Raw genomic sequence first — 18649 nt, forward strand, 5'->3', positions numbered from 1 at the left:
GACCGGCGAGCGGTTCGCTTCGTCAGTAGCTACCCACCATAAGTATAAGTCTCCAAAACAGTTTCTGTGAATCGCATACTTGGAAGCTAGTGAGTTGAAAGGCGCAGATCCCGTTTCTCTGGAAGAAAAGCCTATTGGGTCAAGCAAAAAATCGCATAAAAAGACCGACAGGACTAATATAATTGCTACAAACTTCTTTTGAAAGCATAAAATGACATTGCTAAAATTCTTGATGCTGAATTCCTGAAAGCCAAATTTCATCAATTTAAAACTACCCATTAAAACGAGCACAAATTTTTAAAAAAGTTTTTGGCATCTTAAGTGACATAGTTTGTTGCCCTAAAACGTTTTAGTCCTCGAAATTTTTTTAAAAGAAAATCAAACAAACCTCAAAAAATTTCAAAAACGTAAAAAATCGCTGTAATTCGTGATACTTATATCTTCAAAACGAATATTTTTCATTGGAAACTATCAGGTAACGAGTCTGCAAGCCATAAAAGGCTTCATTCGCTTCTATAGATCGAAAACTCGTAAAATTTCAAAAAAAAATGTTAAACTTTTTTCAAAGTTGCTCAAATCCTCAATCTTTAAAAACAATCCAATGTCTCAAAAAGCTCATATTATCTCATTAAAAAGCCATAGAAAAGGCCAAATCTCATATTATCTCATCAAAAAGCCATAAAAAGGCATAGAAAGCCTTTAAAGATCAACCAACTCCAAATATAGCAAAAAAATTTTGAACCGAATTTTTGTTTGAAGGTGGCTGAAACAAGTGATTCTGATATTCGCAAAATCAATTCGCGGACTCTGGAAACTACCAAATTACTCATTTCCAAACCTTAAAAATTTTCTTTGGCCCCCAAAAAAGAAGCCATCAAGAAATAACAAACTATTTGAAAAAAATTGAAAAAACTGCAAAATCTATTAAAAAGTTGCAAAATTGGTGATACAAATATCTTTATAACCAATCTGTCTCTAAAACTTATCCAGTTACATCTTTAAATTTTAGTGCCATAAGAAAGTTTCAGAGACACCTAAAGATCGAATAACTCAAATTACAAAATTCACAAAAAGTTGAAAAAACTGGCAAGTTATAATGGAAAGTTGCTAAATTTACTCGTATTATTATCCTAAAAACCATTTCATTGTCCTTAAAAACTATTCATTAACCTCATGAGATAAACAAACTAAAATTGACAGAAATTTTAAAACAAATTTAAGAAAGTCAATATAGATTTGGGTGTTTAAGTTTGTATTACCAAATCATATAGCACAAAAAACAGACAAAAAAGGACTCATGGCTTGCAAAAAAACTCAACGAACTTTGAAAAAAGCTTTATTTAAATACCCATCTAACAAAAAAAAACAAAAAATGACAAAAACTTTAAAAAATTGAACCATATTGTTCCTAAAAACTACAAAAATAACCTTTTCATCTTGAATTCAGGCCTTCCGAGCAGGTGCAACGCTCTAAGAACTTGAAAGACTACTAAAGCCAGCTAAGGGCTTCTATAGAAACTTAATGCCAACTGAGCTTCACCTGTTTATCCCGCTTTGAAAGCTCATACTCAAAAATAATTGTGAACACATCTTACAAAAAGACAGAACCAATACAACCCAAACTTTTCGGATTGTAAACAGACAGCACACCAATACAATCCAAACACTTTTGACCAAAGACGTAGAATGCCAATACTCATCTTCGAGTCGTAAAAAAACCAGCACGTTCACAATAATTGACTCAAACTTCTTTCGAGAGCAATTTAAAACATAAACCGACTAATGTCGGAAGAATTGCTCTCGAGCGACAGGCGGGTAGAAAAAAAATTCGTGAAAAAGTTACTTGAGAAGTCAAAACATTTTCTAGAAGAAAAGCGCAAAATGGTCAAGCGAAAAATTTGCATAAAAAAGACCAAGACGTTTACAATAATTGCTATGAACTTCGTTCAAGAGCAATTAAAAACCTCACCTGAGACGAAATTACGGTAACGAATAATAAAGATATTTTCACATTTATATATTTTTATTGCGGTTTTTACAAAGTAAACATCAAATATTATGGGCCCGCTTGTTTAAAGTTTATATAAACTAATATCAAAACCATTAGAAAACACTCGTTAGTTGGACATTTAAGAAAACAAGGCGGCTCGGTAATGTGCGATGGCATATAAGGTTCCGACCCCGCCCATCCACAATTTTGGCATAATTGTCTACCAAATGAGGAACAGATAGAAAAACCCAAAAATTATTTTTTGCGAATCCCAAAAAAGCCCAAGTCTTTTTCAAAAAATTCTGTATGAACGATAAGATAGACTCCAAAGCAAATAACTCAGTGGAGTAAAAATTGATGCATTAGATTGCTGTTATATGTCAATATTAAGAAAGCGAGTCAATACGAACAGCAAAATCAAACAACAACAAACATTAGTTACATCAAAAAATTTATGTCCCTCTTAAAAACTAAATTTAATAGAAAAGTCAACATACCGTCAGATAAAATTAAAACTAAACAAAAATTACATAAAAATCACCAGAAAACATATTCGACCAGTCCATAAAAAGGTTTGGTGACAATTATACAAAAAAGAACAAAAACAGTAAAGTAAAAAAATTAACTTATTTTTTTGAAACAGTTAACTTCAAAGTAATAAATACCATCAGGAATCAATTAGTATTACCACAAATTTACGATTAACACTGCTCCTATAGAAGGGCATTAGGACCTGTCCTTGTTCATTTTTTAAAGCGGCTAAAAAGAACAACAAAGAAAAACAAAATTTCAATTGAAACTTGCCAGAAAACGCTGTCAAAACCGTGAAGCCAGATTTTGGCACTCAAAATATATTTGATTGTGTCTTCTTCAAACAGCTATAATGTAGTATGTGGCCATTCAATTGTAAGACTAGGTAACAAGTAGACAAAAAAGCGAAGTGCTAAAGTATGTAATACTTTTAATTTCTTTTTCGAAACAAAATTACATTCAATGTCATGAAAGGCATTAATTACAAAAACAACTATTTAATTAGGGTCGTTTATTCATGAAAAGGAAGCTCTGAAGACCTGTAAATATCCAGAATATTTCTTGCATCTACAAAAAGAACGTCAATTATGACAAAATCAAATTAATTTACTTTTTTTTGTGAAAAACCGGTGTCGAAGCCAGTAAGGTCATAACAAATTCTTTAAAAAAAGATTTTGGGACACCAATCCGTTTTGTTCCCTTGACACCAATAATGTCATTTTGACCAGTAATTAACTAACGAGATTAGGTAACAAAAAGAAACATAAAAAGAACAAAATTGCGAAGTTAAAAAGTTTTTTTTTAATTTTGGAAAACGATTGTTTTGAAAGTAATGAAAGCCATCAGCTATCAACTAATATCAGAATATCGGTTCTTCTATTCATCCATGAAAAGCCAATGAAAGCTATCACTCTACAGGAAATTTCATACGACCGAAACGACAAAGTATAAATGACAGTTAGAGACAAAATTAAAAAATTCAATTGATTTCTTCAAGAAAGAGGCGTCGAGGCCGTTAAAACGATGATGTATATCTTTCAAGATTTTAATATCTTTAATTGTGTCTTATTCTCAATGCTAATAAGGTGACATGGAACTGTCAATAATGTGATAATGTGACAAAATTCGAAAACGTGAAAAACTGGCAAATATCAAAACAAACAAAAATCTGAAATCTTGTAGTATCAAAGCCAGAAAACAATAACTTCAGGCTTAAAACTGCAACCGAGAATAAATGTTAACTCAGTAGAAAGAAGAAGCAGTCTTTCTTTGCTGACACTCAGCTGGAAGTTGAGCAAATTAAGAAAAAGTTAATTAAGCCATTACTTATTGAAAAGTCAATTATTTTTAAAAAAAGAAACGACCATAAACTTTCAATTAAAAAACTAAATGCATTAGCTTGGAGGTGCTTAGCAAGCGAATTGGTTGGACCTATCACTCCTGAGCTTTGATTTGATATGTTCTGTTCTTTATTATTAAAAAAAAGTCTTTTTTTTTTAAAAAAAGACCGACTGATTACAACCCGATTTCTTTTGGATTGTAACAGTCCAAGAATGGCCCAAAACTAGCCCTGCTAATATTTATTGTCCGTTAGGAACAATTGATTTTTCGAATGTTGTAGATATAGATAATTTGTTAGTTGAAAACTCAAAATAAATTCTGCATTTTTGATAATCAGCGAGTAAAGTTAGTAAAAAACGGCAAAGTTTTAACTACAGTGCACTCTCAGCGGACTCTGAAGTAGAAATATCCCCCCTCTGAGTCTACAAAGATTGTATGAGTGTTGTTTGGGGGTGTACTGTCGGCAAATTTAATCAAAGTGGACTAAAGTAGCTTATTTCGTGCTGTTTTTGATGAAAAAGGCTAAATTTTGAAATGTTTATCCAGATTTTTTGACCAAAAAAATTAAATCAAAACAATCAACAATGCTTGTTCGTCTTCAAAAATGAAATCAACGACACTATTCTTAAAAATTATAAACAAATTTTACCAAAATTGACGAAAATTTAGGCAAAAATTCCGGAAAATGTGAATAAAAACAACGTGAATTCACTCTTCTTTTCTCAAGTTTAAACCTCGATAACTCCCTGTAGAAAACGAAAATTAAAAAAATTTTTTTAATTCCATATTCTACGCTGGACGAGCTTTCTAATGATACCAGTCTCAACTCTCTACGATGAATATATCGAGCGGCGAAAATTCACGGAACAAAAAAAACCCAGTTGAGTATATAGTTCCTCCCCCCTCAAGAGGGTCGGAACAATAACCGCCATTCAAGATGGAAAAACGCTTGTTTTCGCAATTGGCAATTTAAAACTTCAGTATCAAAAACTTGCTACTAGCATGCAAACAGCTATCATTTAGATATTAAAGCTTTATATTAATCTGCTTTGTTGACAAGCAACTTTTGTTCAAAATAACTTCACTAACTCTATAAGAGCCGGCAACTGATAGCACAAGCTTTTTCCACCTCCAGTTGGCATGAGAATAAAGCTGTCATGCTTCAGCATCGACGCATTGATTGCTTCCTGCTGATTCTTCCTCCATCGCTTCAAACCAAACACATTTCTGAATGCAACGTCAACTCGTTCCGAAAAATCGTACCGCTTATTTTGGAACTCATGGCCGTGGTCTAAAATGCTTTTAAGGGACGTTTTAAGTTGCGTAGGCGATGTGTTCAATTCAGCTAATGGAGGATCATCGAGTAGTTCTTCCGATAGGAGGTTTTCAAATCCATTAGTATTTCCTAAACTTGAAGAGTTTCTATTCGGGTTCGTTGAATCATACAGCTGTTGTAAATCTTCATCAAGTAATGAACACATCAGATTGTCATCCAAGAAATCATCATCATTTTTGTCACTGAAATCGTCATTCGGTTTTACATCTTCCGGAATTTCTTCGCAAAAATTGTCATTATTTTCCATTTCGAGGTCATCGGTATCTTCTACTTCAAAATCATCAGGCCCCAAAATCCCAAATTGGGGAAAACCTTTGCCCAACTTAGTAGGTGTCATCAATATCGAACTATTGTCCGATTTTCCATTGTGTTTACCAAATTGCTTTTCAATGTTTACGCGGTTGCTTGGTGTACCCGAATGCTTTTCGGGAAATTGAGGCTCCAAGTCAGCTACATTGAGACTATCACCACAATTTTGCGTTACGAGGCTGACTGTATCAACATTTGTGTTAACGCTTTTAACCGATGAAGGTACTCTTTGGCAGGTACTGTTAACTACGTCTGTGATTGAGCTGTAAGCTGAAGAATCCATGGCAACATCGGAGGTGTTAAGCATTTTGACAGAGTCTAATGAAGTTGACAGCTTGCTCTTCTAAACCATTCAAAATAATCTATATATTTAGGCGCCTATTTAAACCCAGTGCAACTAATTCACCCCAACGTGAGAGGACGTTGAAATTTTTTTCCCCGAAAAAATGATATCAACGCGCATATAATTGTAGTAAAAGACGACCACATAACTTCTTTAGTACTGTGCGCATAACCGTTTTAATAAAGTGAATTTAGAACATACGGCAAACTGCCGGTTGGGATTGAATAAGAAACAGAAAAACAATGATAAAAATTGATTGTCGTACATTTTGTACCCCTGTTTCTTAATTGGAGCATGTAGGGGGTAGTACTGCCAAAACGCATGAGATATAACATTATAACTAAGACTTATAAGAACAAAGTTCAAGTAACGGGCATCTAAAATTGGGACTCATGAGTTCATCCTGTCTCCATTTCGATTTCATTTTTCGATACTGATTCTGTTCATTTTAGATTGCTTTTGCTGATCAACTGCTGTTTAAAAAAATTTTGGACAGAATGGGCGACGAAAATCAAACCAGCCGAGAGAGTTCAAAAAGATTTCATGCGAAATGTTGAGCAAGCTTTGAACTAAGGTAAAGCAAAAACATTTTTATTGCACAGAAAAACGTAGCCGGAAGACTTCGGATCAAACTCGAAGTATCGTTTTCCTGTAAGACCCAGGCAACCACTCAATGAATAAAATGAGCATACTAATTAAACTAATTATCATTTCGAAACAATAACAGAGGAATAAAAACATGAAAAAGGCCAAAAAAGATATCTGGAAAAATGTGACAAAATTTTATACCAAGTTGCGGCACCAAAACCACTATTGCCAAACAAATCGCAACAAAAAAACTTTATTGAAAAATTGACCACACTTTGATATAAAAAAATATAAATGCTACATATAGAGAAAACCGAGTAAAGGGCGAGAAGAACACATAGCCGGCAGATTGCCGGAAAATAGCCGCGAGACGCTTGTGGCCTTCCATGCACTGAAACAACTAAAGAAATAAGATAGACAGATCAACCACCAGTCCTTTAATAGACCACTAGACGTTTCGGGGTAAGATTCGGAGTGTCAACTTTATGACACATACAGTCTATATGAAAAAAGCCCTAAAAGAGCTTTATCAAAATTGATATTAGCAATCAAAAACTCAAGACTTATACTCATGAATAAGGGCATATAAGTTTGGCACAACTTATATGCACACTATTGATCTTTAACTAGTAAATCTTCATAAAAATTAAAGTTCCATAAGTGAGTTCAGAAGTCATTTCTTTGAGCGAGTCACGCAATTGACCTAAAAGCAGAAATGACGTCACGCACACAAATTTCAAATGCAAAGCAGTGCAAGTCACTGAAGTCATTGAAAAAGTCAATTGAAAGAAGTCAGGTTGTAGGAATCATCGATGAAGTCACGGAATTAAAAAAAAACACAATATCCCCCCAATAATAGCCGCTGTCGCTTTGCGGCTATTAAAAAAGTTACTGTTACAAAACTCAAAACAAAGTAAAAAGCGACCACTCGATTGTTATTCTGGTAAACTTTGAGAATTTTTTCTCCTCGAACAGTGAACTACGCAACGCCAGTCAGAGAAGCGCTAAACAACATTAAAAAGGCAAACAACGAAATTATATCAATTTTGTTCAAGAAGAATTGTGATGCATGAAACGTTGAACTGTTGAGTCTTGGTAGCACTAGATAAATAAAAACTCTAGGTTAAACACTCAAAGCGCTTGATAAAAGTCTAATTCGGAAGGCATTTTTTTTAAAAAAAAAGGGGCGAAAAATTGATTAAAATTACCTCATTTTTTGGCAAAACAATTCAAAATTAAAATCTATTATATCAAAAGACCAACTAAACAACTAAAGTAGAAATATAAAGTAAATTAAGAAACAATGAAGCATCAGAAGACTTAAGAAATGAAGTATTTTTTCTTTGCATCGTCAAACAGAAGGTAAACACAATGGATTTATAGCGGATGTCATTAACCTCAGCTGAATCAAATAGCTGCTTTTAGCATTGTCTAGTAAAATTATTTAAACAAATCGGAGGTAGTCAAGTATAAACATAGCCGGCAGATTGCCGGAAAAGCTGCGAAAAAATAGACCTGCTTGCCGTATAATAGAGAGAGAAACAGAGTCAGATTTAAATTGAAATAAAATCGACGCCGCTCAAAAAGCTACGTAAAAAACTTTCAGCGATAAATTAATAAAGCTTGTTAAAATTCATCCCGCAGAGGCCTCTTATTCGGGACCTTTACTGCACATATGAGTTCCTTTGACCTTAAAAAAATTCAAATTAAACTTTAGTTTTAAAGTGCAAAAGTCATTTTATTGAGTGAGGTAAGTCACGTATGATCAAAATCTAATCACGCAAATAACCTAAAAACTTTTGCTAAAGCGAGTGAGAAATGACGTCACGCGCGCAAACGCCGTTGGTGAGAGGAATTCATTCAGAAAATTTGACCTCTTCAGCTTTGCTGTGTGAACAAATGTAAAACGAAAAGAGCGTCAGACGAAGAAACAAAAAAAACCAAGAGCACCGCAATATAGCTCCGCTCAGCTTACAGCTATAATAGGAAAACAAAGAATTAGAGTTGACTGAATAATGAACCGTACAGCTTTCCTTCAACAATTGCCGACGCATAAAAATGGCGGGTGTGTACGACTCCGTGAGGGCTCTACATCCCCTGAGAAATAAGCTACAGCTTCGAAGGAGTGCGAAAATTACCTTGGTGCGGATTAAGTTGATGATGTCTGAGTATCGTTAGTTTTGCTTGTCAGAAACTAAGTTCAACCTGAAATCTAAGTTCAAACAAACCACTAAAGAAGAATACAAATCTATCGCAACAAAATGTTACCAATAGACAGAAAGTAGCCAGTTCAAAATGTAAAAACAGAAAATTCTCCACAAAACGATAAAATACCTATAAGTCAAATTAATTGTGACTACCTGTATGACAACCAGTTGCCCGATATTCTGCAGAGAAATCTTAAATAGCAATTTAAAAGAAAAAATCTGGAAAACATTAGAACATTTTCAATTTTTTTTCGGAGGAATGTACTTATGAGAAAAGTTTCGTAGTGATCTTAATCAAGAATTAATCAAGAAAAATTTGGTCGAAAGTCACGAAATTAGCAAAAACACCAAAAAACAGACCACAAATTTGCTCCAATTTACTTGATTTTATAAAAACAAATCGAGATTAATATCAATCGAGAGAACCAAAAGTGCCTGAAAAAAGATTTCAACCAGAAAACTCCAAGTGCTATCAAAAATTGAAGAATGCAAAAATTGCTGAAAAAGCTTGAAAACGGCAAAATGGTAAAAATGGCTAATAAAAATTAACAAAGTGTAATATTCGTTTTAGATATTAAAAAATGCTTCCAAACATACAACCAGTTCAGATAATTGAGAAACACTTTTACTGAACAAGTTGGAGCTAAAACTGCTTTGAAAAAGCCGCACGTGATCAAAGAATTTCGTTGGCTTAAAGGAGACTTTCTTCACACCTACTTTTCTCTCTCTCTCTAAAATCAGCGACATGAACAGAAAACCACTCTCATTTCTCTCTACATATCAGCAGCGTGAACTAAACAGATTCTTCAGGTCCTGCTTCAAATACACTTAAACAAAATTACCGATAAAAAACATAGCCGGAAGAATTCCGGAAACAATTCGGAGAGCTGGCTCTGAAAAACACTAGCCCACCAAAAAAATCGTATTTAATAAAAACGACTCATGAGCATCAAAACATTATTTAAAGCTAATTCATTAAAAAGGATATTAAACATAAGCCGACTAATGTCGGAAGAATTGTTCTTGAACGACAAGCGGGTAGAAAAACATTTGAACCCACCGGGATTTGAACCATTGACCTCCCTCTTCATAACCATATGCACTGCGGACTGTGCTATTTCGCCCTTACTATTGCTATGCTGCAATCAAGTTTATATTAAAGACCAACGAGTTTACAATAATTGCTATGAACTTCGTTCAAGACCAGTAAAAAACAACTTAAAATAAAAATCTAGATTTCAGGTAGACATCTAGGTTAAATCTAAGTTACAAGGGCACACAAAGCCAAAGACAAGTGACTTCAACCAAATAAGATAATAAAAAAGCTCGCCAAACAAATTGGCAGGTCATATAGGTTAAAAAACTTGTCCAAAATTTTCGAAAAAAAACTAAAAACTGTTAAACTAAAAAAGTTTAAAATTGATCTATTGATTCTCCTAAATCTCAAAAAAAAGTTTGATCCAACGAAACTCTAATAACTTGATATCCAACCATTCCAAAAAATTAACAATATTACGAGAGCCGAAAATAATTATAGAAGCAAACAATATTAAAAGGCTTGCAAAATATTAGGCAAGTCATAATAAGATCAAAAACTTGTCTAAGTTTAGACAAAAAAACCGAAAGACCGCAAAAAAAATAAAATAGTTTAAAAGTTCTCTTTTGTCTCACATTTCCGTTTTATACAAAACCGTTTTAGACAAAAAACCGTTTTATACCAACGAAACTGATCACTTGGTATCTAAGCACTCCTAAAGTAAAAGTTTTTATCAAATCCTATTAGAAGCAGTGAAACCAAAACAAAAGGCGAGAAACCTTAAAAACAGTAAAAATAGCTCACAAACCTCCAAATTGGCATGAAACAAATTAAACACCCAAAAAGCTTCAAAGTCGTAAAGAATCCTAAACAGAGGCACCATCAATACTCGTCTTTGAGTCGCACAAAGAAATCCCCAATATTCTTCACGCCGTAAAAAAGGAACACTATAGGCTGAGAAGGGCTTTCAAACAAACAGCCGGCAGATTGCCGGAAAATAGCCACGATAGACGCTTGTGGCCTTTTACGAATTAAAAACCACTATAAAAATCAGATAGACAGAATGACCACTAGTCCTTTAATAGACCACTAGACTATTTGGGTTAGATTCGGACAGTCACATACGCTCTATAAAGAAAAAGCCCTAATATAGCTTTTTCAAAATTAATATTTGAAATCAAAACTGAAGACTATAATAATCAAAAATTAGGTCATATACGTTTGGCACTTAGATGCACACTATTGATCTTCAACTAGTAAACTTTCATAGAATATAAAGTTCATTGAGTGATTTCAGCCGTCATTTTTTTGAGTGACGTAAGTCACGCAATTGACCTAAAAGCAAAACTGACGTCACGCACACAGTACTGAAAATGAAAAAGTAAAATTCAAGAAGTCAGGTCGCAAGAATCATCGATGGAGAGGACGAATTAAAAAAAAACATAGCAGGAAATGTCCTGATGTACAATTCACAGAATTTTCATCGACTCAAAAACTAGACCTAGAAGGGACTATGAGTGAATTGGGAAAACACCTTCTAAAAAAAGATCAAAAATATAAAAAAAACATAGCTGGCAGATCGCGAGAAAATAGCCGCAATAGCTTCGTAATCTGTAGTCTCAAAAAACAGTAAAAAAGACAGACCAAAAATTCGTCTTTTCATTGAAGGCTGATATGTTATATTTTGATTAAAAATCTGTATAAGTTTTTGCTGCCTCTATTAGCTGCTCTCAAATAACCTTCATTTAGAGTGACTCAAACCCATTTGACCTTATCTATTTGAATTGAAGTAAATAAAAGTCAATTTCAAAGTGAGGAAGTCATTTTTGTGAATGAGGTAAGTCAAGTGTGACCAAAATTTTAATCACGCGAATGAACAAAAACTCGCTCCACTAAGAGCGAAAAATGACGTCACGCACGCACTTCAGTTGAAATTGCATGAACGAATGAACAAAAAGCAGATTTGAAGCAGTTGTGACGTCATATGGTCGTAACAAAAATCGCGACAACGAAATAAAAAAAACCAAGAGAAGGCCAATAATAGCCCCAGCTATCGCTGTGCGGCTATTAAGCAGAAAATCTAAGTATAAATGACGCCTGTGAACAAAAAAAACTAAGAGCGAGAAAGGAAAATTTGTTTCAAACAAAAAACTAGGCCTTGAATGAACTGGATGGAATGGAAAAAACATTTAAAAAAAAGAACCAAAAAATCGAAAACAGTAAAAATCAAAATGAAATTACCGCATGTGAACAAACAAAAATTAGCAAGAAAGCGAATTTTTGTTCAAACACCGTTTTCTCGCTCTACTTTAAAATTAGAGTGAAAAAATTTCACGCCGCAAAACTACTAGCTTTTTCGCTCCACTTCCTGTTTTGGCGTGACCAAAATCACTTCTCCAATTTGACTTCAAAAATCATGAAAATGTGTGAACAGATCTTAAAAAAAGACAGCGCCCCAGTACAATTCAAATTCTTTGAATTGTAAAAAACCACGATGTCTCCAATAATAGCCGCTATCGCTTCGCGGCTATTGGACAAATCATTTTACCAAGAGCTGACATAGATTCGATTGGGGTTCATAAATCCGAACAATCATCACTCAGCTCTTAGTCCCCCTCCTCCAGGGTAGCAGGGGCAGGGGGACTAAGAAGTGCACTCAGGGGCTTATAATGACGTCATTAGAAGTTAGTAAATATCACTAAGATTTAAAGTGAAAATTGAGCACAATTTTGGCGCACTTTTTGTCTGACTTTTTGTAGTAAACTGCCACCAATTTAGTCACGAGAGTGGAATGAAGTTCTGGAACAAAAAAGCACAAAAACAGTCAAGCAAAATTTTTGCATAAAAATTCCACACAGACAAGATCGCGACAAACTTTGTTCGCTAATGGTGAAAGATTTCGCTTGTGGTGAACAAAAAAGGATTCCGCTTGTTTTACAAACTGCAAACAAAACGCTTTATAACAATACAATTACCATCGCGTGGCCATAAACGGCAATGGGACCGGAATAGATCCAGAAAAGATTTACCAACTTGTTCGGACACTTTGACAGCCAGCTCTGCTCTCATTTTCAAAATTGACTTCTCTTTGCTGTCTTTGATAGCCTCATTCAGTCTGGAATGAAACTCCAAATATTTAGCTAGTTTGCCCGAACTCAAGTCATCCAGTTTCGTGATGACATGCGACTTTCTAATCAAATCGACCATTGCATCAAGCAGTTGGACCATCACTTGGTTCGCTTTCTGCTCCGCATCAAAAACTGAAATGTTGCTGCTCTTCATCAGATTTATTATTTCTTCCACTGACTGCACTGAAAACCCAGTTAATGCATTCGGAGTTGCCAACTCGTTCGCAAGTTGTGATTGATTGTTATTCTTGCCAATAGAAGCAGTTGTAGAAACAGGACTACTATTCTAAAAGAAAGAGCATACATAACCAATTCTTATTTATCGTCATTTTTAAGATCCAGAAATCGACTCCGCACACTAATTAAAGGTCAGGTAGAAAACCAGGAAACTACTCATAAACTGCTCACAAAACTTTGCAAAATATTTATAAAGATTATCAAAAAGCTAAACCGACTGAGGTCGGACAAATTGCTCTCGAACGAGGCAATTTAATTCAATTTAATTCTGGGCGGGGAGTTAGCCCAGACAATTTTTTATGGGTGCAAAAACTCCGACTATTGAGGGGCTCGAAACGTCGAATTCCGTCGGCCTAGACTACAGCATTAAAAAATTAAAACCAAGAAGTCAAGCGTGAACAAAAAACACAAGAGAAGTGAAAACAAAGGAATGTTCTAGAACAAAAGCGCGAAAAAAGGTAAAAATAAACAACTGGCACACAGTACAAAAACTGACATTAAAAGAAGTCTGACAGGATTTAAACAAACGAAAAAAACCGAGATTCTTATTTTGAACACTACCCTTATTTTGAAATTAAACTTCAAACACTGCTAGCTCTCAAAAGAAGTTTTTTGAGTACACAGCTTAGGAGTAGCATAAAATTCTGACTAGAACCTCAACGGGGGGCGGGGGGACACTTTTTGGAAGCCTGATTTTCTACGCCCAACAACAACGGGGGACAATTGAAAAAAATGAAACTTGAAATGTCCCCCCTATTTTGGAGGTTCTAGTCAGTTTTTATTGATTTTATGGTGCCATATTATTTCATTCGTCTGATTTATGTTTTACTTTGCTGCTAGTTCATAATCTAATTTTATCAAAACCAGCCCAATTTTTAGCCAAAAATGTTAAAAATTTTTTGTTTTGTAAAATTTGGGGTGGTCTACTGCACAGAAAATGTCTCCATTCACCGATTAGTCTCGAACCCAATCATTTGGTGCTTTATATACCTTTTAGTTGTTTCATAGCTTTTCAGCCTAAACTACCGTACTACAGGAACATCTTTTTTGCCACTTTTTGGCAAACATATACCAAATTTCATCAAGGTTAGTTCATACAAAGTTCGTTTATTAGCTCATTATCTACTGCGTTATCTTTGTGTTTGACATATTGCCAATTGACCAGTTTGCTTGATGTCTGTTGTGCTTCTTAGTCTTGTGTGCTCAATTTACCAAACCATTATTTGGTGAAAGCACATATGAATCAAAAACAATTCAACAGTAGACAAAAAAAGAATAAAATATTTATTGTCTGATTTTCATTCATCACATTGTGTTTTGGCCTTGTCAAATAAAACTAATTTTATCTAGACTTGTCTAATGAAATCAATCATGAAAACACGATTGATTAGCTTGGGTCTTGTAATTATGGTGAAGTAAGAAATACAAAATTTGAACCAAAGAGTTCCAATTCAGATGGAGTTGTTTTGCATTAAACAAAGCCGGCAGGTTGCCAGAAAATAGCCGCAACAGCTTTGAAGATCTGCAGTCTCAGAAAACAGTAAAAAATCAGACCAAAAAATTAGTCTTTTCATTGAAGGCTGAGAAGTTATCTTTTGATTAAGAATCTGTATTAGATTATGCTGCCTCTATTAGCTGCTCTCAATGACCTTCATTTAGAGTGACACACATTCACTTGACCTTATCTCTTTGAATTAAAGTAAAAAAGTCAATTTCAAAGTGATAAATCATTTTTGAGAGTGAGGTAAGAAACGCGTGCCCAAAAATTTAATCACGCGAACGAACAAAAACACCCGCTCCACTAAGAGCAAAAAATGACGTAACGCACGCACTTCAGTTGAAAATGCATGAGCGAATGAACAAAAAACAGTACTACAACAGTACTAGTTTATACACTTTCAACAAAGTTACAAGTTTTCAGTTTCTAGATTGAGTTTCTAAAAGTCTATTCTGATGCATCTCTGAAGTTTATCAGAGGCAAGTCATCTTCCGAAGCCAAGTCAACAACCTCGAGTGGGTTGTTTTCGCTCCCCTTCTTTACCCGTTTGCTTGGTTTGATTTTGGCAATAGGAATCATTCGTTGTGATTCTCTCTCGTTTCGCTCGATTTACTGTCTGAGATAGATCATTAGTGCCGCAAATGCATTGCGGTATAACTAAGCTCCAACGTGTCTCCATTGAGGCACACTTCTTAAAGCAGAACACACTCAATATGATGTCTTGGGGGTCAAAGTATTTGACTGCAAATCGGTAGTACGTGGTGTCGGAGTCTAAATAGAAACAACTATCTAGACATTTAACTATCAAACCTCTTGCATACATCAACCCAGCCATATACCGTTTCAAAATCTTAGTCCCAACCTATAATAGACTCCAGCACAGATGAAACAAAATATTAGCCTTTATAGCGCGAATCACTTCGCAGTTCTTACTATCAACCCAAATTCGCTTGCAAACGTTGAAGTTAACCACAATTCTCCCCTCACAATTAACTTTTCCCTCAATGATAACTTTCAATATGTCCGAATCAAGTGTACACGAATCCATTACTTCTGTGAAATGTTGCTGAGGCGCCGAAACTGATTGGTTTAGATACCGTTCACTGTTCGCAAACTTGAACAGCCTGATCTCTATATTGCTCCCGTCCTCCGATTCATCTCGTGAAACTCTACGCAAACGCGTGGACGTTCGATATTCGCGTTATTTTCCATACCCGACCAAATTGATTCGTTTTGATTTTAATTTTGAGTGATGAGCAGAACCGGTTGCTTGGCCTCCTTTTATAGTGGTTATATTTTTGCAATAATTCTAATCGTTTCATAAAAATAAAAAAAATCTTGGCATTTTAATAGCTGGGGGATCACAATATTCCGTATTGATACTTGAAGCACCCCATTTTTGATTACTTAAGTCAATTATATCTATTGGGGTGAACAAATTCTCCTTTGATGACATGGAAATGCTAATTCAATTATATTAATTCAACTTTAGTTCTTAAATAAGGAACTCTTATCATTTGCAATTGTCTGATTTTAATATCCGAGGCCAAGCTATACCCATAGGACTTTGTTTCTCAACTGCTGAAACCTGTGAATAGTAACATTATTGTCTCCGACTTTCTCTCCTTCTACTGTGGAAAAAAGATCGAGGTAAGGGTTCTTCGTCTTAAATGCAAATTCTGTTAAAAGACTGTAAGGAAATTGGGGTGTTAAAGTATGTTACAAAAAACAAAACTATTGAAGGAATTGGGTTTTCGAAACTTTATGCTAGGTGCTCCCGAAGAGCAAAGCAATTCCCTTTTTAACCGAAAAAGAAGAACAAAGTTCTTTGCGTCTGGGCTGATCTTTTTCGCGTAAATTAATTACGAAGTGAATGGTCAGCGCCATATTCATTTTGCCCCACTTATTGAAGTGCTTTGATGACGAATGTGGCGACTTGCTTACTTGCTGACGTGCAGCTTCCATTGCTGCTCTCAAACAAACTGGGAGACGCCACTTCAGGTGTCTGAAGCATTTCAGTTCCAAACATTCCAGAAAAAGTTAGAGCAACAAACTCCCTGAATTATTCTGAAGTGTTTCAAAAGAACAACGAGTCGACTGGAGGGCCAATGATAAACGTAACAAACTTCAATCATGGTATTCAAAAATTATACGTCAAAAAATTCTCAAATTTAACATGAAAATGACTTCAGACAGCTTTTGTTTCAAAAAATAATTAGCAAACTAACACAGCGTACAAGTAACAAGTTTCTCAGCGCTTAAAAAATCTCTTGTCGGTTTTGAACAACTTTTCTGCGCGTTGGAAAAATCAAATGAAATTCAGAGCATTTCTGAAGTACCCTGACTGCTTACTATGTTATTGTATGAATGTGTATTGCTATTATTCTATATAAAACAAGCCCCAGATAAAAAACAAGGCGGCTCTTAAGAGGTGGTCTAGTACAGAATGTTCCACCACAGCTTAAACTTGAAAACAATTTCTGCCTTCAGTGGATTGATTTCTACGATATTTCCAAAGACAACTAGAAAATTTTGCCATAAAGAATCTTGATTTTGAAAACTGCTGCCGTTAAAAAAGATGAAAGGAAATTGAACGAAGAATTGCATATGTCTACAAAACAAATAGATCATTAATTTTTGACGTTTTCCCTATGTCGAGTGTTGCTGTCAAATTCCCAAAATCTATATTCATTATATTTCCTTCAGAATAAAGGAAGTTCCAATTAGACTACACACATTAATTTTCGTAAAATCACTTAAAAATCAAGAAATTGAAAAAAAAATGAATTAAAATTAGGAATTCTTTTGAATTTCCAACCGTTACCATTTCAGTCCAAGGAAAACGTGAGGAATCTAGAAAACGTTACTTATAATCCAACCTAGGAAATTCAAAACATAGCTGGCAGATTGACAGAAAATGGCTGCTATTGCTCTGTAGACCTACAGTCTCAAAAACACAGTGAAAAACATGATGTCAAAGTTTGATTTATAAATTGTATAATGCATTCTTTCTATGAAATGACCTCGCAAACCAAAAATCCTGAGACCAGGGAAAGTCATATTTGAGAGTACGGTAAATCAGTTGTGACAAAAAACATAAGCACACGAAAAACATCGTTCCAATAAAAGTGAAAGGCGCCGTCAAACACGCAATTCAGTCGAAATAGCATAAACAAGCAGATTTATCATTTGAAGTGAGCGTGATTTTGCAAAGAACTGCAAAAATGACGAACAAAAAAATATAGCAGGACAAATCGTGAAATATAACACAAAGAATTGAATTGAAGGCAAAGACAAAAACATTTTAATGGATTGAGAAAACCTAAATCACTAAAAAATTAACAAATTGAAAATAAATTACAATTAGGAATTCTTTTGGATTTCCAACCATTACCAGTTCAGTCCCAGGAAAACGTGAGGAATCTAGAAAACGTTATTTATAATCCAACCTGAGAAATTCAAAACATAGCTGGCAGATTGACAGAAAATAGCTGCTATTGCTCTGTAGACCTACAGTCTCAAAAACACCGCGAAAAATATAAGCCCGAAGAAAGAAACCAGTTTTATTTATGCTCTTCTGAATTGTTGTATATGCTTTTGCAAAATCCTCAAAGTTGTCCAATGAAACATCAAGTTCAGCACCAGAGTTAACATACTTAACTATTTCGGTTCACATTGTTGATGGTTGACAGAAAAGATATTGAAGCGAGGGCAACTTGCCAGTCTTCTTAACATAGCCAACAGATTTCCGGAAAATAGACGCCGTTGACGCGCTAGGATTAAACCGGGATTGAAACAGAAAAAAAAGGAGATAGAAATTGAAAAAAGTTTCAAATTTTGTGTGTGTAGTTTGAGTTAGATTTTAAACCGATAGTTACTTCAGCTTCTAATATGAACGCTATTAAGCTTAATACTAATATCAGCTAGCAATCGTTCTAATGCGTGAAAGAATTTAGAATCAATTCAGTTGAAACAGTGAGTGAAGTAAGTCAAAACTCAACGTGAAAATCGTTGACTTGTGTAAAACGAAAAACATGATCAAAAGGTAAAGCAAAATTTAAAAAATGAGAGCGCCCAAATAATAGCCTTTTGAGAAGCTGACGGC

At 34.7% G+C, this 18649-nt stretch overlaps 1 protein-coding gene across 2 annotated transcripts in view; it reads right to left on the reverse strand.

Moving 5' to 3' along the window:
* The window catches only part of LOC142336214 (uncharacterized), a 352380-nt gene that overhangs the window by 112974 nt on the left and 220757 nt on the right, over positions 1-18649 (reverse strand). For both annotated transcript variants that reach the window (XM_075384882.1, XM_075384881.1), the window contains exons 5-6: positions 12715-13095; positions 4952-5850 (exon numbers count right to left, since the gene is read on the reverse strand). In XM_075384882.1, coding sequence (XP_075240997.1) covers positions 4952-5850; positions 12715-13095 — 1280 coding nt within the window. The remainder of the gene's footprint in view (positions 1-4951; positions 5851-12714; positions 13096-18649) is intronic.

This window comes from Convolutriloba macropyga, chromosome 3 (genome assembly GCF_964194025.1).
Source record: "Convolutriloba macropyga chromosome 3, txConMacr16.3, whole genome shotgun sequence".
Lineage (NCBI taxonomy): Eukaryota > Metazoa > Xenacoelomorpha > Acoela > Convolutidae > Convolutriloba > Convolutriloba macropyga.